The following is a 26,765-nucleotide window of genomic DNA, read 5'->3' on the forward strand; positions in this document are numbered from 1 at the left end:
ACCAGGGATTGAACCCTCAACTTGGGCATGTGCCCCAACTGGGAATTGAACCTGCCACCCCTTGGTGTATGTGATAATGCTTCAATCAACCCAGTCACACTGGCCAGGGCCTATACTTTACTACAAAGTGATACTCCCACCCCCACCCCCACTCACCTGGTGACGTACATAGTTAATGTAATACTAGTGGCCCGCCCAGTACACAGATTCGTGCACATTGAAAGGAAATTAATTAGAATTCCTGGGGTGGCTCTGAGGCTCGACGGGCATCTGCGGAGTGAGTAGGGGGAGAAAGAAAACTCACGCTCGGGTCTTCGGGCTCGCGATGCTGGCTTGTGGCACTGGCTCGAGGTGCTGGCTCTGGTGCAGGGACTAATGCAGGTGGTGGCCAATGGGGCGGGACTGGGCGAGGCAGGCCAGACAGGCCCTGGAGCCAACCTCCCTCTGTCCCTTCCCAGCAGGCTGCACCTGGGGCTGTACCTGGGGAGGTGCTACAGCTCGAGGGCATCTGCGGAGTGAGCAGGTGAGGTCCCTGGGCCTGGCCTGTGGGGATCAGCTGAAACTGGCTCTCTGACATCCCCTGAGAGGGGTCTCAGAGTGTGAGAGGGCACTCTGCAAAGTTGCTGTCCTACAAGGTGTGGAACGCAAATGCAAGTGTGCAGTAAACTAGATTCAGGGCCAACAGTGCCCCTGCAAACAACATAACCCACAGCCAAAGGTGGAATCTCGCAGCCCCGCAAGGAATCAGGCTCCCTCCTCTCTGGTTTCAGGGTGCTTCACCCAGAACCACCACTGCCAAGTCACTGCAGCTCAGCAGCTCCTGCATTGAGCATCTGCCCCCTGGTGGTCAGTGTGCGTCATAGGTACTAGATGGTCAGACAGTCACTTAGCCTTTTATATATATAGACTATGGACTATATTCCCGTAATGTGTTTATTTTTGCTTGTTATTTTGTGGGGAGCAAGTAGTGACTTTTGTTTAGAAAATTAAGTAACATCATATTTAGAAAATATTTCTGAGCCCTAACGAAAATCTGTAACTTGAACAGTCAAAATTCTGTCAAGCCCGGCCGGTGTGAGTCAGTGGTTGAGCATCAATCCATGAATAAGGAAGTCCTGTTGCCCAGTGGGGGTCCTGGAGGAGGCAGCCAATTGATGATTCCTCATCACTGATGTTTCTATTTCTCTCTCTCCCTTCCTCTCTGAAATCAATAAAAATATATTTAAAAAATCCTCCTGCCACATATGTAGCTATATTGAATTTTTCAAGCTAGTGAGGATAATTTTAAAAGTGCTCATAATTTATGCCTCTACCTGGATAACCTTACTTTTTCTCAAGTCTAGACCAGCCTTTTAAAATTGACATAATTTCCAAACTCAGACGCAGGACTTAGGATCAAAGGTACTTGCTATCAAACTTCAAGGTTCGCACAAGCCTGTAGATCGTTATTTTGCCCCTTGCTCTGTAGAAGTTTCTAGTGTTTAAATTTTAACTAGTATTTAGAGCAATTTCAATAAAGGTAAGTTAGTTAATCCTGATATGAATGTGTATTATTTTAGGTTATCATATGCAGTGGCTTCTTTAAAAATCTGGAGGTTATATTAGATACTGGTTTTCATTGTTTATATAATGTCTTTGCTTGAAAAATATAAAACCTCATATTTATCATTATAGACTCAGAAACTGACTTAATCTGAAGGTTTTTTCATTGTACTCTTTTTTCTTGAATAATTAAGAAGTAACTATAAAGTGCTTTATGATATAAGCGTTTACCGCCTAACAGTTCTTTCCATTTATAGCGGTTAGCTTCTCTATAAATGTCTACAAAAACAGTCTTATGTTTTAGGTTATGCAACACTAGGATTGTAAAGCCAGTCTTACATATATACATTTACATGTATTCCTAACTGCCATTTGGATTTTTAATAGCAAATTTACATTTTGAATATTCCTTATTTTGCATACGTCACCACTGTGAAGGTGGAGTAGCCTTTCTTAAACGCTTATTTGTTCATTCACTTCTCCCCTCTTTCAACAGGGGGAAATGCAGTGTTGCCCTTCTGAATGAGACAGAGTCAGTATTGTCATATCTCGATAAAGAGGTAATTCACAATTATACTTGTTTTCTGTGTGTTTTTCTTTTTTTTGCATGAAGTCATATCTTTTGAATTAATTTCTTTTTGTACCAAATTATTGCACCACCATAGCAGTATTATAGTAAAAGTATAATCACTAAAATGCATTTGGATAATTTGATTTTTCTGGTTGAGGCAAGAATTGACAAAAATCCCTGTGTCTGTTTCTCTCTTTTCAGTTGGTAATGAAAAGCTGTATAAAGTACAGCACATGATTTAGCTGGTAGAAGAAATATTTTGGCTTTATGAAAACATGACTTTACTGTAATTGGTCCTCCTTCCTGCTTTTTGTTTGTTTGTTTTGTTGCCATTGTTGTTTTTAATAAATAGCTTTTCTTTTAGACTCTTTAGATGAGATTTTACCATTGGTGGTTTGCTTTCTTTCCTGGAACCCTAATAAACTTAGTCAACTAAAAATATTTCTTTCTGTAAACTTCAACAAGAAAAATTTTAACTATGTTTAGCAGGTTGAATTCGAGCAGGTGCTTCAAATGAAGGGAGGAAACGCTTATAAACAGAATATTCCACATTATACACAGTTGTATGTGACTTATTAGCATTTGTATTATGGGGAAAATATTTTACTGATGGTGTTGCTTCAGTATTTAAACTTTATATATAGTTTCATGGTGTTTTTGTTTTCCCTAAATCTTCTTTTATATACATATATGTGTGTGTGTGTATTTTTAAAAAAAGAATGAAAGGGACATATTTCTTATCATACTCAAGTATTTGTCCTCTTATCTCAAATGAAGAAAACATAAATGAAAGAATTGATAAAATATGTGGATCTACTATGTATTAGAAACTCTAATAAAGAAAACTAAAAGGAAATAAATATTCAAGGCAGAAAAAAGGCTAATAGTCCTTATAACTTATGCTTGTGAAATTTAGAAAAGGAAAAGAGTACTCACATCAGACTGTCCAACAGAATGGTTGATAATAACGTGGATAATGATAATGCTAGAAATGAGCACAGAAGCAGAATTAAAAGGAGGGAACATTCAATATGTTTCAGTGTATTTTATTGGTATATTGGATTGTTGAGTGGGTTTTTAAAAATGGTATTTTTTGCCTTCTATGTTATTGTTAGCAATTTGGATATGCTAAGGACTGTAATAGGTGAAAGTTTGCAAAGGTGTTTGTTTTTTCACCACTTAGTCTTTTATCAATCTTGGAGATAGGATCTGACCTGTGGCAGTGTGTTTAAGGAAACTTTTAACAAAAAAATTTTTTTTAATCTTTACTCAATTTCATTGATTTTAGAGAGAGGGAGAGAGAGAGAAACATCAACGTGAGAGAAACATCAATTGGTTGCCTCTCATACACACCCCGACGGGAAATGGAACCAGCAACCTTTTGGGGTATAGGACGATGCCCAACTAACCTAATCACACTGGCCAGGGCACAAAATCTTGTTTTTATGGAATACTATACTAACATTTTACAGACTAAAAGTGACCTGAAGTGCCTCTACTTTTAAAGCTGATGGTGAGCCAGTGGTAACAGCTTTAGTTACCTAGTAACATTCTCTGTTGCTCCTGTCTTAAAAAATAAAGGAACAACTCTGATTATGTAATGTCTGTCCTTGCCCCCTGCCCCCCCCCCAATCTATTAAGCAGATTTATATAATCTGCAGATTTTTTCTTTTCCTTAGATAGCATTTTTTACATGCATAGATTGCCACATAATGGTGTGACTTTTGAACAGTTTTACTGTTTAATCTTTTTTGACAGTGAAGCATGATTAAAACACTGCAGAATTTCTTAGTATCTCCTTTTTGGTTTTCTCCTTTCCCATTATCACAGCCTCTAAGACCTTGAAAGGAGAAAGCTTTATCATCTGACTCTTATTTGCAGTTTGCTTGGCTGGGTCTTGGTAAAGTGCTGATGGTAATGATGGGCCATTCCAGGATATAATAGAGAGGTTCATGCAGTAGGTGACCCTCAGAATCATAGCCGAAGGCAGGGACGAGACTTGACTGGTTCAGATGGCCAGAATTCAGCAAAGGACTGGTGGCTGGGTCTTCTTATCTGTTAGGCTCAGTAACTAGGGCTCTATTGCATTTTATGGGACCACGGATAGTCAGGTGGGTGTGCCACCACCATAGTCAGATGGTGGTGGTATGTATGTATGTTAATATACCTACCTATGTATACATATGAATGCTTCAGAATTTAGAGGAGAACTACAGAATTATAATTAATAAATGTTTAATTAAATGTTTACAGTGCGACACTTTAATTAGTAAACTGTATAAAAGCTCAGCTCTTCTATAGTTTATTTAATGTGGGTGTGTGTACATTTTAATATTTTAATAAAATGCGGATGGACACTCGAAAAGTAAGAGTGCCCATTATCTATGAAGGCACCCATATTGTTTAGTGTGGGCTTTGGAGATTTAAATGATTATTTTAGGTGTCTTACCTTTGATTTACATGGCTTAACTTTGCTAGCTTTTCAAAATCCTGTTTTAGAGCAGTTAAATGGTTTTCTTTTAGACTAGAACAAATAATAAATCTTTATAATATACTTTTATTCTAAGCTATTTGTTTTGGCTTGATTTAATATTATACTGTATTTCATAATGACAATAACTTCATGTTCTCCTTAAACATTTATGATTTTATTCATAAAAGTGAAATTTTATATACTCTGTGAAGTTTTGTGGTTTCATGATTATGACATTAGATTTATTGTTTTATAAAAAGTTTACCTAGATATTTTCTGTCTTTTTTTCCAGGATTCCTTTTTCTACTCATTGGTCTATGACCCCTCTGTGAAAACACTATTAGCTGACAAAGGTGAAATCAGAGTGGGACCTAGATATCAAGCAGACATTCCAGAAATGCTCTCAGAAGGTATGTTTTTCTTTGGGTTTCAAGTACTATGAGAACATATACTGTATCTCAAAACTCAAACATTGGTTTTCTCAGATGGGAGAAACAATTTTTAGGCTAAAGTTTAAAAGGGTTCTTCCAATTTTAGAATTGCAGAAAAAAGCAAGGGGTAATAATTTATTTCATCAGTTATTCATTTTTGATTTTACATTTTTATGAGTGTTTTGGCTGTTTTCTCTTTTTTAAAAGGGCAAATGTAAGAACATTCATATTGTTGAATTTATGTTTTAATGTGGCATGCTCGTGCCTTGAGATCCTACTGCCCATAAGCCATCTATAGGAGGAGGCCATGAAATCTAGTGAACAGCTACATTTTGGTGGAGATTTTGGCTGAGCTGGGTAGCTTAATGTAACAAAGAGATTCCAAGCTTTGTATTTTAAAAACATCTTCCTAGCAAAACATATATTATCCCTTTGCACTCGCTTGCTTTTTTCTCGATTCCTGCTACTGATGCTAACCGTGTCGAGTCACACTCGACATCCGAGTGCAAAAGGTTATAACTGCATACTCAAAACTTTTATTTTCTGATTTCAAAAGTAAAACATTCTTACATTAAAAAATGAAATACAAAATAGAGAAATGTATAACATAGGAAATGAATGTCATCCCCTTTCCTTCATATCAAACCTATATTCAATTACTTTGATCAAATAGGGGATGTTTATTTTGTTCCCACTTCGGCTTATATTCACCCAGGAATGGTCCATTTGCAGTGGCAGGTTTCACGTTATTTTTGCAACTGCTTCTTTCAGTTAGCAGTGTATCTTCAGCATCTTTTCCCATGAATAGAGTGACTATTCTTTTTACTTGACTGTACAGTTCTCACATTTGCATAGAGGTATGGTAATTTCCTTTTCCAGTCTCCTGTTGATAGACTTTTAGATGTTTAGGATTTTTTTTTTTTTTTTTTTTTGGTCATTACAAATGATGCTGTTAGAAAAGCTATACCTATATTTATGCTGTGTAAATAGTTTTCAAGCATAATTCCTTGGAAGTGAAATGGTATGTACATTTTAGATATTGAAAATGCTTCTTTGCCATTCAAAAATACTGTATTAAGTTATAAATGAAAGAACCAGATGCCTTTAGCAACCCTGTGATTATGAGGGATATTTTCCCCCTTCACATTTTGAATTCTCATTATCTTAATTTAAAAAAAGATTTAGAATTTGAGATTATGTTTGTCTTAGTTATCTTTAGCCCTTCTGTAAATTCCTTGTGCATTTTCTCCTTGGTTATTTACCTTTTTAATGTACTGGCAGGAGTTCTTTGAATATTAAAGGTAAACAAATACAAAGGTATTTGTCCTTTGTCTACAACTATTGTAAGCACCCCTTCCCGCTTCATTATTTTATTTTTAAAACATTTTAACAGTGATGTAAATATATTTTATTTTATTTTTTGTCATATAGAAGTTTAGAATTTATTAGTCTTTTTCTTTAAGACCTGTGTGATTTGCATTATTCACAGAAAGGCCTCCACTTTTATTTTTGCCCTCTGATTATTAAAGCATATGAGCTCTTCCATAGGTTCGTCTCTCTACTTTGCCTTCCTTCTAGAATATGTGTGCAGAAAAGTTAGATCAACAGGTACTCAGGATAGCGTTTATGAACCGTAGGACACATTGATGTCAGTGGTGGGTAGGTGGGATGGCTGTGAATAATGCAGACTGCAGACTTTTGCATTTTCATGAACTTCAATACCAGGAAAGGTCAGTCAGTAATGATTAACCCTTTGCACTCGCTTGCTTTTTTCTCGATTCCTTTATTCTAATGCTAACCGTGTGGAGTCACACTCACATCCGAGTGCAAAAGGTTAAGCTTGAAGAACAGAATGCTGTGTCTGTATTCAACTGTGTGGGACATGTGTTTTTTTAACTGGACTATATCAATTTATTATAGGCTGGGAGATTGCATTTACTCACATTCTGATTTGTGCAAACCAGCTTGTCTTCCAGAAACAATTTTTGGATATTTATAGTCCTTAATGTTTGATATTAGACTTATATCATTTAGTGTTCACAAAATTATTAAAAAAATACTTGATTTTAAAATGTTACACATAGTGCTGTAATGGTATAATGGATAATTTGGTACTCTGGATATAACTGGAAAATATGTTCCTAAAAGTGCAATTGCTAAATCATAGGGCACGTGTGTTTGAAATTTTTACAAAATGCCAACTTGTCTTCCCAGTAGTCATTTATAGGGGGGCTTTTTCCTTGTTGTAATTAAGGTATAATTTATATGTTGTAAGTACATTTCACCCTTTTTAGTGTACAGTCCTGTGAGTTTTTGACAAATGTATATGCTCCTAGTGAGATAGTTTAGTAAATCCATCTGTGCACAGGCCAAAAGCCAGGAAGATCCCTAGTGCCCATGTGTGTACAGGCACCAAAGCCAGGAAGATCCCTAGTGCCCATGTGTGTACAGCCCAAGCCCTATATATCCTGGGCTACCCCTACTACTCCTCCCTGAACTCTGACCTCTCCCTTCTTCAAACTGTGCAGACCTGATGCTCATGTAATCCTTAATGCTATTTTTATTATTTGACTTTTACAATTTTGTACTGCCTGAGTCATTGATTGTGTGGGTCTCCCTTGAGGACTGAGCATAAGCCTAGGTATTTAAAAAGTCTAGAAATTTTGTGTATTGCTCATGTAAATATACATGCTGAACAAAGGAATGAAGCTGGGATTTTCACGTAACAATGGGTTATACAGGTCATGCAATCTCACAAGTTCCCATTTATCCAAAAACGGTTTAAATAGAATATTTGCCCCTGAAAAGCAAAAGACTAGTTAGAGTGATGTAATTTGCAAAACATATCCACCTAGCTTAGAATTTTTAAAAATATTATTTTAGGAAACAGTAATACATAAAATGCAATAATTTACTCTATAGTCCTTCTCAAAATGGACTTGAGTTTCTTCTACGTAAGAGGAATGATTCTAGACAGCTGTGGCATTGGGAGAGTTACACCAGTTATCTGACAAAGGCATTCTTTGTATTTAGAAAATGTGACTCAATGTTCACTAATAAAATAGATCTTAGAGCTCATTAACAAATATTAATTGCCTTTAATATAATGTTTTCTCCTAATAGTCTTCTTACAAACTTTATTTAGGCACTAGAACCTTTTCTTTAAATGAAATATTGCACAACATGACCTTAAATAATATAAGAAAAATGAGGTAATTATGGGTGAGGTTGGGGGAGAAGGCCCTATTAAATCTCCTAAGGTGCCCTAGGGAACCTTGGGATTCTGCCAAGTTGAAAGCTGCTGTTCAGTACTTCACATTTCTTAGAATCTCACCTCTTCAATATGTAGTCAAAATACCCAAATGAAATTTGCACTGTTAGAAGTACTTTGGTCGTACCTGCATTACCACCATTTGTCCACCATCCAGAACTGAAATATCATTGCTGTTATGAACACATTAACAACTGTTGGACATAGAAACCGGGACTCAAAAGAACTGATGGCCTAGAAAGAAACTCACTATAGACTGATTCATTTGCCTCTCAGCATAACTATTATTGCTTGTCTCATTTTCGGTTCCTATAAGTGTATTCCTAGTATCACATGAGCTCACTCATCTAGGGGAAAAGATGAACAACATAGACTGAAGAACAAGAACAGCATTGATCAGACTGTCAGACCTCAGAGGGAAGGTAGGGGAGGGTGGGGACAAGGGAGATAGATCAACCAAAGGACTTGTGTGCTTGCATATGAGCCTAACCAGTGATCACGGACAACAGGGGGAGGGGGGCATGCGTGTGGGGAGGTTTGGGAAGGGAATGGGGGGGAGGTTGATGACAAATATGTGATACCTTAATCAATAAAGTAATTAAAAAAAAAAGAAGTACTTAGGATCAAATCCCTATGTAACATAGCATAACAAAAGGCCTCCACTATATTCTCTTCCCTTCTGCCTATTTTTTTAAATCTTAAAATTATTTTATTGCAAATAATAGGAATTGTGATAGATAATGATGCAATTACACTGGAAACAAAAGTAGTAGTACCTCAGATTATCCCTTCTAAGTCACTGTTAACCACTGTTATTAATTTAACATATTCTCCCAGACCGTTACGTACATATTCTATAGAGACCTATAAAAGTACTAGAGGCCTGGTGCACAACATCCGTGCACTGGAGGGTGGAAGGGGTCCCTCAGCTCAGCCTGCGCCCTCTCACAGTCCGGGACCCCTTGGGGAATGTCTGACTGCCGGCTTAGGCCCGCAGGGAGTGGGCCTAAGCTGGCACTCGAACATCCCCCGAGGGGTCCTTAGCGCAGCCGCAGAGGCGGGAGAGCCTCCCACCACCGCCGCTGCGCTGGCCAGCCGTGAGCCTGGCTTCTGGCTGAGTGGTGCTCCCCCTATGGGAGCGTACTGACCACCAGGGGGCAGCTTCTGCATTGAGCGTCTGCCCCCCTGTTGGTCAGTGCGTGTCATAGCAACCAGTTGTTCTGCCGTTCAGTAGATTTGCATATTAGGGTTTTATTATATAGGATATTCCAAGCAAAGTTTCATGTGTCGGAGACCCAAGTTTATTTTATCTTTCTCTTATTATATGTTTTATGACAGGGCAAGTTTTCCCTTATTGTTTTTTAAAATTTCTTAGTGGAGAGGCCTCATCTCTTAAGATTTTTTTCCCCCTTGCTGTGGTAGTTTATCATCAATTTGTCAATTTCTTCTCTTCCAGATTTATTAGGATTCTGATTGAAATTGTATTAACATTATATTACTTTGGAAGGTGATTGATTATTTCATAATGAACAGTATGTGGGTCTGCTTTTGAGGTTTCTGTTCTGTTCCACTGGTCTATTTGTCTGTTCCTGCTCTAGTAACTCACTGTTGTAATTATAGAGACTTTGAGATATGTGTTAATATCTGGTGAGGCTAGTCCCTGTATCATTTTTTGAAATGAGTTTGATTATCAGCTTGACAAACAACAGAGAGGAAAAATAACAATCTTCCTATTTTTATTGGGGTTGCAGTTAATTTTTAAGTTATTTTAAGGAGAACAGACATTTTGATGAGGTTAAAATATCTTAACCAGAAACAAGGATGTCTTGCCCTTTGTTCAGGCCACTTTTGGGTCTTGTGGGAGTTAAAAAAATATATAGATTTAGTCATGTAGATTTTGTGCATTACTTGGTAAGCTTATTTTTAAGTCTATAATTTATTGGCTTTATTTGTGAGTATTCAACTTTAACAAAGAAAAATACCATATTTTTCATATAATTGAAGAAGTCACTTTAGATTCTTATTTCAGCTTAAAACATTTAGCATATACTAAATGTTTCTTTTCAGTTATAAATAGGTAGTCAATTACTAGTAGATACAAGATTTAAAGAACCCCTTTCTTTTTTTTAATTAATATTTTGTCAAGGGAGGTGTGTTGGGCTGCAAATAGGTATGCCAATGGTTAAACCACACTTGAAAAACATGGACATTGTCATTATAGAAACTTCCATATATAACTAGTACCTGTTTGCAGGGAAATTAAACAGTAGAAAACATCATATTCAAGAAAGGATATTTATGGCCCTGGCTGGTGTGGCTTGTTTGGTTGGTTGAGCGTCAACCTGTGCAGCAAAAGGTCACTGGTTCGATTGCCGGTCGGGGCACTTGCCCAGGTTGTGGGCTCCATCCCCGGTTGGAGTGCATGTGGGAAGCAGCTGATCGATGTCATTGATGTTTCTCTTTCTCCTTCTCCCTTCCCCTCTCTCTAAAATCAATAAAAACATTTTTTAGAAAAAGAACAGATATTTACTTTGATACTCTTGAGTGGGTACATTTGATCAGTGGCCAGATTCCAGTTTGCAATGGCATGGGTTGCAGAACTTGAATTAATATCCTGAGGAGGTGGCAACATCAGCACCATGCCAGAATATATTATAGGCTTACATTCTTTGTGAACATATCTTGATGGATTCTAAGATATTGTGGCATTTGTCTTGCTAGGGAATAAATCTTTTTGTGACTTTAGAGTTTTGAAATTCATTTATGACGGCTCACCATCTTACAAACTCCTGAATATCTGGATTGGTATGTAATTTGCAAAGGAAGGTAAAGGGTTCTTTAAGATTTTAAATCTTTATTGAGTTTGAATAAAGCACCTAGAGAATTTTCTGTAGAAAAATATAATGTGCAAATTTTTGAATTATTAATTCACTGTGTTGTAACACTGAACATTTAAGAAAGAAATCTATTTGCATATTAAATTAAAATTGTGGCTGCTAAAAAGTATAACAACATAAAATTATTAAACTACAATGAGTGGATTCACAGGTTTGGGTAAAACCTGGCTGGCTATGTTTTAGCTGAATAACCTTGGAAAAACTGTTCAACGCCTCTAACTTACCATTTCTTCCCCTTTCAAAAGGGAATAATGTATGTACATATATAGCGGGGCAAAAGTAGGTCTACAGTTGTGAGTATGTGAAAAAGCTTATTCTTATATTATTATTATTAATTATTGTATTATTTTCCACACAAACAATGATAAACCTACTAGAGGCCTGGTGCATGACATTCGTGCACTGGGGGAGGGGAGGTCCCCTCAGCCCAGCCTGTGCCCTCTCACAGTCTGGGACTCCTTGGGAGATGTCTGACTTAGACTCGATCCCCTGGGTGGCTTTAGAAATAGAAAGCTGGCAGGTGGACATACCTCTAGCAGTCTGGGGCTCTTGCAGTCCTGGACCCCTCGCTCCTTACCACCCGCCTGCAGTGAGGCAGGGGAGACTACCTCCACTGCACCACCGCCGCTGCAATCACCAGCCATGAACCCGCTGAGTGGCGCTCCCCCTGTGGGAGCGCACTGACCACCACGGGGCAGCTCCTGCGTTGAGCATCTGCCCCCTGGTGGTCAGTGCTTGTCATAGCGACCAGTCGTTCCACTATTCAGTTGATTTGCATATTAGCCTTTTATTATATGGGATGTTTGCTCCACCCTGTATAATAGTGTTGTGATGACCAAATGAAGTAATTTATTTAGCACAGCTCTCAACACTCATTGTTAGCTACTACAGTTGCTTTTCCCCTGGTCACCACTGTCTGCTGCTACTAGTTCAATACTCTTGTCAGTGTCTGAGAACTTCAGGAGGTCTCTATCTTTGAGAGTTAAAGAGTTACATTAGTATAGTCTCTCTGCTGCAGCATATGCTTTAAGACCTTGAATTAGCTCATGCGCAGTAGGTAAGTAGGAAAATGTCATTATGATGTGGAAGTTGGATCAGTTCATCTAAGACTTGCTCCCACGATCAGGAAAGCATGTATTCTCACAGAGAGCTTAAGAAAAAAAAAAAAAGATGGACATTCTACAGAAATGTCTTCCTCTAGTGCAAGTAGTGGCTGATTTAGTGGCCTCAAAATCTGTGGCACTTTCTACTATGTTAAAACTATATGGCTGTCTAAACACTATATTATACACCTGACACCAATGCAAAATACTAAAAGTAAATTGTAATTGAAAAAATACACACACCCAACTATGGAGAAGCTTGGAATTATAGATGAAGGGGCTTATGAAGGTATTTCCCTGTGTTCAAAAACATCTGCACCCTGAATTCCATTTTTTATTTTGTTGAAACTGTACACATGATTTATATCTCAGTGGAGGAAGCATTAGTCCAGGGTTTAAGGAGACAAAGGATTGACTGACCTTTGTCCTTGGTGCCAAAATAGGATGCTAATATACAATACATACAGTTAGTTAAATACATTTCATGGGAATTCAGGTATTAGGGAGATCTTCATGTACTGGATGATTTGATGATGTGGGACTTGAGCAGATTATCATAAATGGAGGAGGAAAGTCAGATTATTGTGATGACTGGAATGAACAGGAGTAGAGCATGGAATTAATCTTGGTCCAGTCTCTGGCTCATACTACAGTTACCAAGACCATTCCAAGGATTGATTACTCCTGACACTTAGCTGAGAATTTAGTTATATAGATTCCAAATAAGGTTATTCAAGAGCTTCTTAAAAGTTATTTTTAATTGTAAAGAAGTGATCAAACTGTTATATAAATGTTATTATATGTTGAATCCAAAATGGGGAATCCTTATTTAGTTTAGAGTGACTGTTTGATATAGAACATTTCTATTTTCATTTTGTTGTTGCTATTTTTGTTCTCATTTCATGGTATTAATCTGTATCTTAGGTGTTAGTATAAGTGCATCCAGGAGTGTTTTCTTATTGTTTGCAGCGAATTTATTTTAGAATGCTTATATGGGATTCTCTTTCTGCTGTGTGCTGCAGAATGGATGGGTGGGATTGAAATACCAATTTTACTAGAATTTGAAAATTAAATATCAGTTTTACCCTTTTGTTCTGGAGTATATAACAGAGAGGGGCTCAATACTGAGTAGCATTGTCATTTTATCTGGTATTATTTAAAAATTAAGATCTCAAATTTTTATTTTCATCATTACTATCTTTTTTTATCATTACTATTTAACTTACTTAAAATATATTACTGGAAGATATAGGGAAGTGTAAATGTGACATTCTCCTTCCTCAAGTTTTACACAGTTTGCAAATTTTTTGTTTTTAACTGTGAACCTAATGTTGAATGTCTTGGCTCAGCATGCTGAGAATTGTAAACAGTGAAAAATGAAATCCTTTCCAACACTTTAGATCTATTTGGCCAGTACTCTTTCTACTCTGCTTGCGTTTCTTTATGTTGGGGGTGGCGATTGGCTCTCTGGTTATCTGCCTTTGAACAGGGGCAGAATGGGCAAGTCCCCAACCTGACAGCAGTGGTTGACTTAGGAGACTACAGGTAGAATGGCTGATTCTGTCCTCCCTCTTTATCTGTTTGAGCCGTTGATGCTTGCTTGCTCCTATACCAGGACTGAACACATTAGAAGCCCATAGCCTGAGCTTGTCAGGAATGTTTAGCTTCATAGTATGTCAGTCAGTGCAAGGCACTGCCTGATTTTGTAGATGGAGTGATTCAAAAGCAAAACAAAGCCAAAACCAGTTCCTAGCCTGATAGGAAATCCATAGCTGTAAATCAAAACTTCAGTCAACTCCCAAATCTGTTTCCCATTACTACCCTTTGTCCTCACATTGAGTCCTGCCTGATGGTTATATCTCCTTGTGAGCTATTTCCAAAACAATGTTTCCTGCATTATCTCAGTCTTCTTTCTGTTAATGCCAGCACCATCCCTGTAGTTTTTTTCGAGGCTTGAAATCTACCCGCTGCCTCCAGTCTGTCCCTGACATTTCTAAATCTCCCTTTGCTGACTGTCGTCATTGTCAATACCATGTCGTTCTGTCTTCATCGGGTATGTCCATAGAGCAAATTACATACCATTGTTAAATGTGAGATGAGAAGTTTGATTCTGGTCTTGTCACCCCCCTACTAAAAAGTCAAGGGATTCTCATTACCTCCCTTTTCAGAAAATCTATGTGGCATCTTCAGTACCATGTTCATAGTCCACTTCCTTAGCTATCTCCCTGATTCCCCTTAGTGTACTTCATTGTCATTTTATCTGGTATTATTTAAAAATTAAGATTCCCCTTAGTGTACTTCTGATGAAACAAACTACTTTTCTATCACATTTGGAAGCCCCCTGACTTTGCTCATGTTCCTTTCTGAGTCTTATGTCCTGTTCTTCTGCCAGTGGACTCCTTTACCTTTTAGTTCTTAGCAGAAATGACCTCACTCCCTAACTAGCCTGAAATGATTTCTCTAATCTTTGGAGGTTTACAGCCATATCTGTATGTCTCTTATGACATCTAGGGTTGTTTTTTTTGTTTGTTTGTTTTTTCATTTGTAGCATAGTTATGTATGTGTAAGTTTTATCATAGTTTAAGCGTCTTTCTGCAGGAGTGCTTTTTTGTTTTTATATCCTTTAGCATGAGGCTAAAGGATATAAATACATGTCATTAACATGTATTTCAGGAAATACATGTTAATGACAAATGAAAATACCATATGGTGTGGTTGCATTTTTATCAGTGTTCACTTTACAAAGTGTTCTACATTTGCTGTCTGAAAGAATCTACCAAAAAAAACCATGAATGTTTACCTTACATTTTTAATGCTGTGGTTACCGCAGTCATCAGTCATATGTGACAGTGTATGTGCCTTATGGGTAATAAGACTCCTTTTTTTTTTTGCTCTCGGACAGGAGAATCAGATGAGAGGGAACAGTCAAAATTGGAAGTTAAAGTTTGGGACCCAAATAGCCCACTTACAGATCGACAGATTGACCAGTTTTTAGTTGTAGCACGGTGAGTATGACACTATTGAGTGAAAATATCTTTTCTCTCCATAAAAGAATTTACACATATTATCTTTTCTTTGTATTCTGCTTTTTTCATTGGTTGTATTTTTTTCTAATTATGTAAGAAAGCCTAATATATATCACACCACTTCCTAAATAAAATGGTTTATTATCATTAGTTACTGTTTTAAAAATGAAATAGATTTATTAAATTTTATAGATTAAAAAATAAACACACCTCGTAAAAATGTAAGCACTGCACAAAAGTATAAAGAGGAAATTCAACTCCTAAAATCCCATGTCTTTAATTTAAAGCAGTGACTATTCATGTGTCAAGAATAATGCGTGCCTCAAATTCCTCTTACCTGCACCCATGCATGGGGAAGGCCTACTGCTCAGCATATGGCTTTCCTTTGAGAGCTCTAAGCCTGGCTGCCAAACTGGCTTCCTTCCTCTCTACCTGACCTCTTTTCCTTTTTTCTTGATAAAATGAATGGGATAGAAATTTATTTTTATTTTTTTTACTTATAAAAGTGAATGATGTTTGCCTGGCTGGTGTGACTCAGTAGTTGAGTGTCAACCCATGAATCAAGAGGTCCCTGGTTAAATTCCTCCTGCAAAGCAGAAGGGAAATGAGGTTATCATAGCATTGTAATAGAAAAATTAGAAAAAAACCTAAAAGTACATCAGCAAGCAGTAATACTTAAAATGGAATATTACTTTACAACAATTAAAATGAATGAATTAGAGCTATATGTAGCAGAGAGATAAATCTCAAAAATAATGTTGAGCCTGGGCAGAGTGGCTCAGTTGGTTGAGCGTCATCCAGTGTACCAAAAGGTTGCCAGTTCGATTCCTGGTCAGGACATATACCTGGGTTGTAGGTTTGATCCCTTTTGGGGAGGATAGCGAGGGCAACCCAATGTTTTTCTGTCACATCAGTGTCTGTCTCCCTCCCTCCATTTCTCCCTCATCCAACTGGTAGGAGTATGAGTTGGTATAGCTGCTTTGGTAAACTGCTGTCATCTAGCCAGAAGACCCATATGCAGATGGCATGAATATCACTATCCAAACTGGAAACAAATATCCAATATCAGTAGAGTGGCGGGAGGTGGGGGAAGCATCATGCAGAGGATGCGCCACAGCAAGGAGAATGAATGAACACAGCTACAGCTAGCAGCATGTGTGAAACCACAAACATAACTTTGAACAAAAAAAGATGGACACGAAAAGAGTACATAGTATTTGGTTCTATTTAAGTTCCCAAATGAGTAAAATGAGCCTGTAGTGTAGTGTTAGAATCCAGGATAGTGGTTCTTTTGGAGGAAGAGGGAGAGAGAGAGAGAGTAGTGTAGGGTGCTGTCATCTTCTGTTTCTTGACCCTGGATATTGGTGACATGGATGCATTCACTTTGCCATAACTGCATAGCTGTACTATGTGTACTATGTGTACTTTTTTGTTCACGTGTTATATTTTAATTACAACATTTTAAAAACTTTTTCTCAGCTAACATGTTTAAAAGAGAGATAGACAAGGAGCAAGTCATTGTCGTTTCATGCTTTATTTCTTAAAGTTAGGGTTCATTACATGTGGGAAGTCTTTCTAAATCATATGATAATCAGTGTGGTAATTCTTTAAAATGGAAATATATATTGAGGCCTCATAAGAAGAGGTTGACTATATTTCAAGGAAAAATGTTACTGGGATTTCACAATTTGGGCTAAAAAAGGGGGTCAGAAATTGCTTTGCAGTAATAGTTGAATTCTAGCTAATTTACTTCTCGTTTTTTAGCACATTTGAATGCCAAATTGTTTACTCTGTGGCGTTTCAAAATAGATCTTTCCCTCCTTTATGCCTCACAACCTACTTTTTCTTAATTTAATGGTAATGACTCATATATGGTAAATTGGCTTGTCAATTCTTAAATTTTATAGAAAATACTATTTTTATTTGGTACTTGATTTTCAAACATCCAAGAACTTGATTTTTCATTCACTACCAAAATGTGTTTCTTTAAATATAAAAAAAATAACAGTGTCTTGATTTTCTCTCTTTGTTTTTGTGGCTTATTTAGTGCTGTTGGGACATTCGCTCGAGCCCTTGATTGCAGCAGTTCTGTACGGCAGCCGAGTTTGCATATGAGCGCAGCTGCAGCTTCTCGAGACATCACCCTGGTAAGATGCTTTTTGAAATTTTAGGGTTCTTTCTTCTGCTACTTGTTTAATTTTAAAGCCAAAATAGCAGTGTTGTAGACATGAGAGCATAATTTGGCTCTTGTGTTCCTTCTAGGCAGGTACTTTCAGATCCTCCAGTATTTTCATCTCTTTTGTTTTCTGTAGTATTTAGCAGTCTGGAGGTCACTTTTATATTACATCTAATATCCTAAATTATTTATTATTATAATTGTTATTTATTTTTTTTAGCATAAGTATACTCAGAGGCTCAGGAAATTCTGTTTTGGTCCGTTTATACAGCTGGTTTCAGAGATAGGATTTGGATCTGTTCTTGATTCCTACTGAGGAGTTCTCGATACCAGATTAGTCTTCTGTTTCATTCTCGATAAAATGGCTTGGATTTAAATATTATTATTGTTATCTATCTTGGATTAGGCAGCACTGAAGAAGATCTACAACATTTAAATGCCTTCTTGGTTTCCTGCTCTACCTAGTCTAAGTTCAGCTTTACTTGGACTCTTTCTATACGTTGTTCTTGTGTTGAAATTAGGTTTTTGGTGCCATGAAATTGACATCTTTTAGAAGTTGCGATAGCAGGAAGAAATCGCCTTTTGTTATTTCAGATGCCCTGATCTGCATCTTTAATACTGTTTGCCCAGCTGTGTCAGGCCTTCCACTTTGATGTTAAAATATAAGATCCTGAGGCATTTCTAGAAAAATGAGTGGGGCTGGTTAAAAATTGATTATTAATATGTTGATGACATGAGTTTTGCTGATTGTTTTCCAAAAAGAACATGTGAAAGGCTAAGTTGTTTTGTGCCTTTAAATGAAAATTGATTGATCATTCAGCTGAATTTGGAGAGTCAAGTTTTCTTTTCTTTCAGTGTTTGCAGGCCTGTAAGAGATCAGGTAGTACCTTTCTCCATCAGGTGACCAGACCATGCATCTGAAGACCTCCCAGTGCAGAGAGGGCAGGGTTGGGGAACTGCAAGAACCTGGGTAGCCTGTCAGGTGGTTTTCTTGTGGCTTTTCCTGTGAGGACTGCAACTGAGCTTTCAGCACTCCTAACCTGACACATCCATTTATCCAGACAATCAATGTATGCCACTTGTCAAATCTCCAGTAATTTTTTAGGAGCAGGTACTCAATCTACCAGCAGATTGCTAGGTCTAACTTCCTCATAGCTAGACTGTGAATTTCAAACACTGCTAGTCTAAGATATATAATAAGAGTTATAATTATTAGAGTATTGAAGCCATGGAGGCTTCATAGATTTCACCTTCGTTTCATTAAAAAGTAAAGTGGAAAAAAAAAGAAAAGAAAGGAAAGTGTACTTTGTACAATATGCAAAGGAAAAAATCATCAGTTTACAACAATAACTACATTGACCTTTCCTCTACCCCTTTGAGGAAACAAAATTCCTTAGAACAAAGTAAACCTTGAGGTGGTTAGTAAGTAGTAGTTGGTGGATGTGCTAGCCTGTTACTTCCTGTTTGTTGTCTACACCCATGTGGCTGGAGGGCGGAGTGCCATGTACATTGTTAGGGAGGTATGGCTGGGGCAAAGCCTCAGTCTCAGAGAATAGGCAATTGTGTAGGTACTGGATTTCTCTTTTGCCTGGACTCTGAGGACTAAACAATTTGGAAGGTAGGATCCCAGTAAAAGAATTTTTTGAGTTGTTTGGGGCTTTAGAAGTCGTCTAGGATAGACTGTATTAGAGATAATGGTGAGGTAAGTTATATAAAGATTCACATTTAATTAGTGACAGAATCAGGACTAGAAACTTAGGTCTCCCCATGCTAAGTCTGATTTTGGGAAAGGTCAGGATGTGTTGATTTAGTAGGGAGGAAATTTTATCCTGAAACCTCTCTAATTCCGATACTATGTGTGATCTTTTAAAAATGCAACTTTGATTTTGCCGTCTCCCATCTTATATCCTTTCAGTGGCTTTTGATTGCATTTAGGGTGAAAAAATAACAACCACCAGGCGACAAGACTAGGGGATTTTGTCTGGCCTGTTCCTGCAGTCCCTTGCCCACACTTTCCTCTGTGTTCTCTGGCCTCTAGCCAGGCTGTATCCTTCCTTTGGTTCCATGGTTTGCCTCCTGTTACAAGACCTTTGCATGTCCAGTTCTCTTTACCTGAATACTCTCATAGCCCCACCTAGGTAACTCTCAGTCTTCTTTCAAATCTTGTCTAATCCATCAGTCTGGGGCAGGCTACTTTGTGATGTGCTCATGCAGAGAACCAACTGTGTTCCTCCATGTTAGTTGTTTATAATTAAACTCTCATTTTTGTATTATCTGCTTAATGTCTGTTTTCTCCTTCCCATTCCCCACATGTCACCTTGTAATATTCATTAATGTATAAATAATCTGTTTTTCCTCATTGTTGAATCCCTAGCAACAAACATTTTCCCTGGCATATACTAGTACACTAGGTGTTCAGTAAGTATTTGAGAATGAACAACTTAATTTCTATTTCTGGGACAGATTTTTTTAAAAATAGGTCATTGGAGTATATTATTTCTGTTCCATTGTTGTAATCTTTTACTGAGTGCATCTCATCACTAAGATGATATATATTTGAGTTCTAATATTGTATCATCAGAGCTATACACACAATCTGAAGACCAGGAGTCATACAAAAATTTAAGTAGGAAAAACTTGATTAAAAATTGTAGTAAAATATATACAACATACCAGTAAAATTTATCATTTTAACCATTTGTAAGTATACTGTTCTCTGGCATTAAGTAGCCACATTGTTGTACAACCAGCCATCAGCACCAACCATCTACAGAACTTTTCATTAGCTGAAACTCTGTACACATTAAATAGTAACTCCCCATTGCCTGTTCCCTAGCCCTTGGCAACCATAATTTTACTTCTTGTCTCTATGAATTTGACTATTGTAGATACCTCATATAAGTGGAACCATACATTATTTGCCCTTTCATGACATGCTTATTTCACTTAATTAATGTCATTTAGTTAAGTTTAATCCATTTTGTAGTATGTGTCAGCATTTCTTTTCTTTTTAAGGCTAAATAATAATATTGCATTGTATGTGTGCATCACATATTGTTTATCCATTCACCCATCAATAAAAACTTGGATTGCTTGCCCTAACCGGTTTGGCTCAGTGGATAGAGCGTCGGCCTGCGGACTGAGGGGTCCCAGGTTCGATTCCGGTAAAGGGCATGTACCTTGGTTGCGGGCACATCCCCGGTGGGGGGTGTGCAGGAAGCAGCTGATCGATGTCTCTCTCCCATCGATGTTTCTGACTCTCTATCCCTTTCCCTTCCTCTCTGTAAAAAATCAATAAAATATATTTAAAAAAAAAACCAACAACTTGGATTGCTTTGGCTGTTGTGAATAATGGTCTGACTTATGCAAATGGATACCCTTTTATGATTCTGTGGTTTTCCTCCCCTGGAACTGTATGCAAATGGATACACTTTTATGATTCTATGGTTTTCCTCCCCTGGAACTGTAGCTTATGATCCATATAGTCTTATGCAAGTGACTTAACCTCCCTGTGTCTGTTTCATCATCTGCAATGGAAATAATAATGCAACCTATCCACCCTGCTTCAGGGGTCATGGTCTGACAAGAAGAGATATTATAGACATACCTCTGTAAGTTGCTAATAAGTGTATCCAAGCATATAGAACTTGATGGAACTGTAGTAGCTCTCCAGAACATGCCTTAGGGCTGATTTTCCTGGGCTCTAGGTTCCCTGAGGGGCATAGAACTCTCTGTGACATTGGCTGTCCAGACTGGATGGAAGATATCTGATTTATAGCTGTGTCACAAGTCTTTTTGAGCTTCCATCAACATACCAGAAGAAATTAGAATCAACAGTTTATATCCTTCACTTAAGGTAGTATTCACAAACACTGGGCTTTTATGCCTCTTGAAACCCCATTTCAGGCCCTGTCCTCACTGGGAGAGAAAGCAGGCGATGTCTCAATGTCCTGAACAAGACCTTTGGCACCCTTTCTCCAACTTCCAGAAGGGTCTGTCTCTGAGTTACTATGTAGCATCAGCTTGAGGATTAAATGAGATAATGCTTGTAAATAATTTAAACAGTGTCTGGTACCATGTAAGAGCTCAATAAATATTAGTTATTATTGTTGAGATGATGATGATGATGACGACGACGACGACAGTGATGCATTTCCCCCACAATCTTTGTTGAGTCTCCTTTACTTCTGATTTTGTAGCATTATAAGGGACTTTGTGATGCCATTTTTACTGTCATTGTAGTAATTATCACATTTGAATATGGTCATTAGGCCATTATTAACCACGTTTTAAGTATGATTGTTACAAGAATATCACTCTATAATTTCTCATTACAACAGGTATAATTTTTATAGTAAAAAATTTCCCATCAAGAAAAAACTTAGAAAAAAGAGGAAGTTGATTTAACCAATAATAATCCTAGTATCAGATATTAACCTTTATAAAAATGGTAGCCATCAATCTTGCGCGTGATTCTCTTTGTGAGTCTTATTCAAATCATACTTTTCATTTAGGACCTTGAGGATACTGGAGATTTGAAGAGAGCTTGAAAATCACAGTCATCACATTATTTAAAGAAATTGTACTCAGTAGAATATATAAATCTTTTGGTTAACATTTTAGGCATTAACTTACTAGTACACCAGAAATCTAGTCTTCAAAATGAATATAAAATTGATAAAGTGAGAATTCATGTAATTTTTTAAAAAGTCAATTTGCTTATGAGTACCATCTCATAAGCAAAGCTGTACAATTAGAACTAATGGATTATCATTGCAGTAAAAAATATGCAACATGAAATTTTCCTTCTAAATACTTCATTAAGGCAGTAATATTCTACATTACACACACTTCTTTTTGTCTGATTATCATTAAAATAATACTAAATGAGCTTAAAAATACTGCAAATTGTCCTCAGATAATTGTTTTTGTGTGTTAAGGTATATTTTCCATCCTTTTCTTTCAAATTTAAGCTTAAATTACTTTTTCTTTTTGGTATATGTAGACTTTCAGCCTACTTTTTCTCCCGTGAATTTAAGAAGCATCAGAAAAATCACTGTAGATCTGAGCTGTGGAGAAATATAATGAAAATTGTTTTTAAGTTCTTTGTCTAGGGTTAGTGGTTAAGAGATGTGGATTTATAAGTGTGAGTAAATGAAGGTGTGGGTTTATAGTTTTTAAAACTTATCTTTGTATTTTGAGATAATATAAAAGTAGCACTGAGATTTCCTATATTTCCTTCACCCAGCTCCCCAAATGTTAACATTTAGTACATTTTCTTTATCATTCTCTCTCTCTCTCTCTCTCTCTCTCTCTCTCTCTCTCTCTCTCACACACACACACACACACAGGATTTGTGCACTGGTGGGGGGCGTGGCCTGGTTCAATTACTGGTCAGTGTACATGCCTAGGTTGTGGGCTCAACCCCCAGTGTGTGGCATGCAAGAGGTAGCAGATCAGTTATTCTCTCTCATCACTGATGTTTCTGTCTCTCTCTCTCCCCCTTCCTCTCTGAAATCAATAAAATAAATAAATAAATAAATAAATAAATAAATAAATAAATAAATAAATAAATAACTGTTGAGAAATTTGAAACTTAGGAAAAATCTCCTAGACTGACATAACTGACCAAAATGATCTTAAGTTGGATAAAATCTTATTTTAATTACAACCACAACCCAAATTGAGGAACATTCAATAATAATAACAACAACAACAATTATAATGGCCTGTACTTTTCAAAATGCCACGATTATGAAAGACAGAACAAGGAACTGTTCCTTCAGGATTGAAGTAAATTGAAGAGATATGACTACTAAATGCAATAAATGATTCTCAAGTAGACCTTAAACCAGAAAAAAATTGTTTCTTTTGTTATAAAGGACATTACTGAGACAACTAGCAAACCGGACTAAAGCCTTTAGATTACATAATGGTACCATAGCAATATTCATTTCCTGAATCTGACTATTGTACTGTGGTTATAGTATTTATAATCTTAAATATTGATTAAGTAGACCAGGCATCCTCAAACTACGGCCCGCGGGCCACATGCAGGTGTTTTTGCCGTTTTGTTTTTTTACTTCAAAATAAGATATGTGCAGTGTGCATAGGAATTTGTTCATAGTTTTTTTTTTTAAACTATAGTCCGGCCCTCCAACGGTCTGAGGGACAGAGAACTGGCCCCCTGTTTAAAAAGTTTAAGGACCCCTGAAGTAGACTAATAAAATTAGTGGGTTAAAAATTGGTCTTAAATGTCTGGAATAAGAATACCAGAGTAAACCCAGAGAAATATAAAACAAAGAAAATAGTAAAGAACAAAAATAAATAGACACACAATACAGAAAATCAAAATCAACTGATTGACTATTATGTGTATCAGCCGTCGTCAAAATAATGTTACATGATACAGGTTGGGTTCCTGGGAAACAGACCTTGAGGTGGAGATTTGCGTGCAGGAAATTTATTAGGGAGGACCCCTGGGGTAAGTACTTGGCAGGATTGAATAGAGGGAGTAGGTGGACTATATGGTGCAATGTGAATGAAGGCCTCAGGTGACTCCATGGGTTGCTCCCAAATCAGTGTGGAGGTCTAGGCCTTGACACTCCTGAATCATTGGTTGCAGGCTGTCCTAAGAAGAGAGCATGGCCTTGGGTGATGCATCTTTCTTAAATTGAGATCATTTCAAAGAGGACCAACAGCTGAGGGCTGTCTGTTTACAGCACTTCTAGCACTGGCTAAATAAGTTCTTTATTTTCAAAGGGAAAACACAGTATCCATTATGCTGCCCAGAATTTCAGTGGCTTATAACAACAAGCATTGGGTTTTTTTGTACACTCTTTGTCTAGGATTCTGCTGAACTAGACTGGGCTGATATAGGTGCCAAGCTACAGGTTGTGACCAGATCTCCTTCATGTGTCTTCTTCTGTTGACAAAAGTCAGTAGCACAAGAGGGCAAGTCCAAATGTAAAAACACATTCAGGGCTCTGTTAAGTCACATGTCTAAACATCCTATTGGCCAGTCAAGTCACATGTCCAGATCCAACTTCAGTGGAGTAGAAGAATACCCTCCAATGGAGGTCCAGGGGAGGAAGTGAATATTTGCTAAAGAATAACCTAGTCTACCATAGTGTGATTCTGCTTAATGAACAAAAGATGAGAATTTCACTGCCAGGATTTAATTGTCAGTCTTTCTCTTAAAATATTTCTATTTGTCATCTCCATCTGTTATGAATGAGATGAAATGTGACAACACCTTCACTGCTATTAGGCAAAGAAAACAGCTTGTTCTTATGATTTTTAAAATATATATTTGAATGGATCTTGTATGTTATTTGTATAGCTATTGAAAAGATGGCAACTTTGTATTTATCTGGAGGGAAGATTCAATTTTTTATGTTTCGTTTTTAAGTTCTTTTATTTTAAACTAAGCTATATATACAATAAAGTGTTATTAAGTATCATATATTTTAGGTACACACCTTATACATTTTTACATATATATACATGTAACCACCAGGTGTAGATTAAAAAAAAACACATCCTGAATCCCAAAAAGGTTTCTCACACCCCTCTCCTATCAGTGTCCCCCACTTCCCTTCTGAAGTAATAACTGTCATACTTATCTCACTATCAATTAATTGTTACTTTTCTCAAAGTCCATATAAATGGAATCAGCCAGTATGTTCTCTAGTATGTATGTCTAGCTTTTTGTTATCTTACTGATAAACCATAGTCATTGGTTATATGTCAAATTCCTATGTCTTTTTTTAGCTTACTTCTGTGAATCTTTGCTACTGGGCTTTGTCTCTTCTATTATAGAAAGTGTCTTCCATGTGTTACGAATACATTTTCAGTGTAAGATTAGACAATAAAAAATCTATTAAAAAGAAACTGCTATGCTGAAGGGGAGGGTCTGGAGTAGAGGGGGTCAATGGAAAAAAAGGGGGACACTTGTAATACTTTCAACAATAAAGACAAATTTAAAAAAAGAAACTGCTATCTGTGCCAGAAAGATGGAGTTAATAATAGGAACTCCAAGCAAATAATGTGATCTGCTTTCCTTTGTGAAGTTAGTTATCGATTTCAACAGAATTGTTCCCTAGGAATTCCACAGTGCATGTGCCTGACGGGAATGTTTATTTTGTACATATACTGATGATTATTGCACTCTCTTCTAAGCTATGGAATAAATGTGGGTTTTGGAGGTTTCATAGCTCCCAGTAAGCTGTGAGTCTGCTCCATTCTTCCCATTTGAGTTGTGGCACAATACAGGAGCTAGTCTTCCAAAAGCAAACGCTTATTTCACAGTTTAGTAACACAACCACTCTGTAATCAATTGAGATTTTGGTCATAACCATTTAGAAAGGTTGAGAAAGTATATTGGTTCTTTGAAGTCTTATTAGATAATAGCTCATTATCAGTTTTAAAGGTGACTATAAGAAGAGCATTTTCATTCATCTAACGTGAACAAAAGACAGAAAATCCATTTATGCTTTGAGTGGTTGGTATAATATCAGTTGAGAAAAACTCATTTAATTCTGTCACTTCTGGTTTCATAGCACTCGTTAATTATAAAAATTACTTCTACTTCCTAAGGAATCTCAGCAACATAATTAATTTGTATAATTATTGATTTTGAGTACCATTTAATCTTTTTTAGTTTTGTTACTCATTATAAGTACTAGAGGCCCAGTGCACAAAATTCATGCACTTGGGGTGGGAGGGAGGGTCCTTCAGCTCGACCTGTGCCCTCTCGCAGTCCCGGAGCCCTCAGGGGATGTCCGACAGATGGCTCCTTAGTGCTGCCATGGAGGTGGGAGAGGCTCCTGCCACCGCCACTGTGCTCGCCAGCCGTGAGCCCAGCTTCTGGCTGAGCGGTGCTCCCCCTGTGGGAGCGCACTGACCACCAGGGGACAGCTCCTGCGTTGAGCTTCTGCCCCCTGGTGGTCAGTGAGCGTCATAGTGATGGGTTGTTCCGCCCTTCAGTCAATTTGCATATTAGCCTTTTATTATATAGGAGTTTTTAACCTTTTGCACTCGGATGTCGAGTGTGACTCGACACGGTTAGCATCGGTAGCAGCTTGTATGTCCAATTGTATTGAATGTATCAATAATTTGAAATATAAAAAAATCCAAATAAATAAGTTTGTATGAAAAGAAACTCCAGTTTTTTATTCTACTGCTGCGCTTTGTAAAATCTGGGGTATTTAAAAAATTAAATCCCAAGTAGAATAAAGGAATCGAGAAAAAAGCAAGCGAGTGCAAAGGGTTAA

The 26,765-nt window shown here is 37.2% G+C and overlaps 1 protein-coding gene across 4 annotated transcripts in view; it reads left to right on the plus strand.

Moving 5' to 3' along the window:
- The window catches only part of MTA3 (metastasis associated 1 family member 3), a 123,143-nt gene that overhangs the window by 43,626 nt on the left and 52,752 nt on the right, over nucleotides 1-26,765 (plus strand). For all 4 annotated transcript variants that reach the window (XM_079792515.1, XM_079792516.1, XM_079792517.1 and 1 more), the window contains exons 5-8: nucleotides 2,039-2,102; nucleotides 4,879-4,996; nucleotides 15,191-15,293; nucleotides 17,362-17,461. In XM_079792515.1, the coding sequence (XP_079648641.1) occupies nucleotides 2,039-2,102; nucleotides 4,879-4,996; nucleotides 15,191-15,293; nucleotides 17,362-17,461 (385 nt within the window). The remainder of the gene's footprint in view (nucleotides 1-2,038; nucleotides 2,103-4,878; nucleotides 4,997-15,190; nucleotides 15,294-17,361; nucleotides 17,462-26,765) is intronic.

Source organism: Cnephaeus nilssonii (assembly GCF_951640355.1).
Source record: "Cnephaeus nilssonii genome assembly, chromosome: 15".
Classification (NCBI taxonomy): Eukaryota; Metazoa; Chordata; class Mammalia; order Chiroptera; family Vespertilionidae; genus Cnephaeus; species Cnephaeus nilssonii.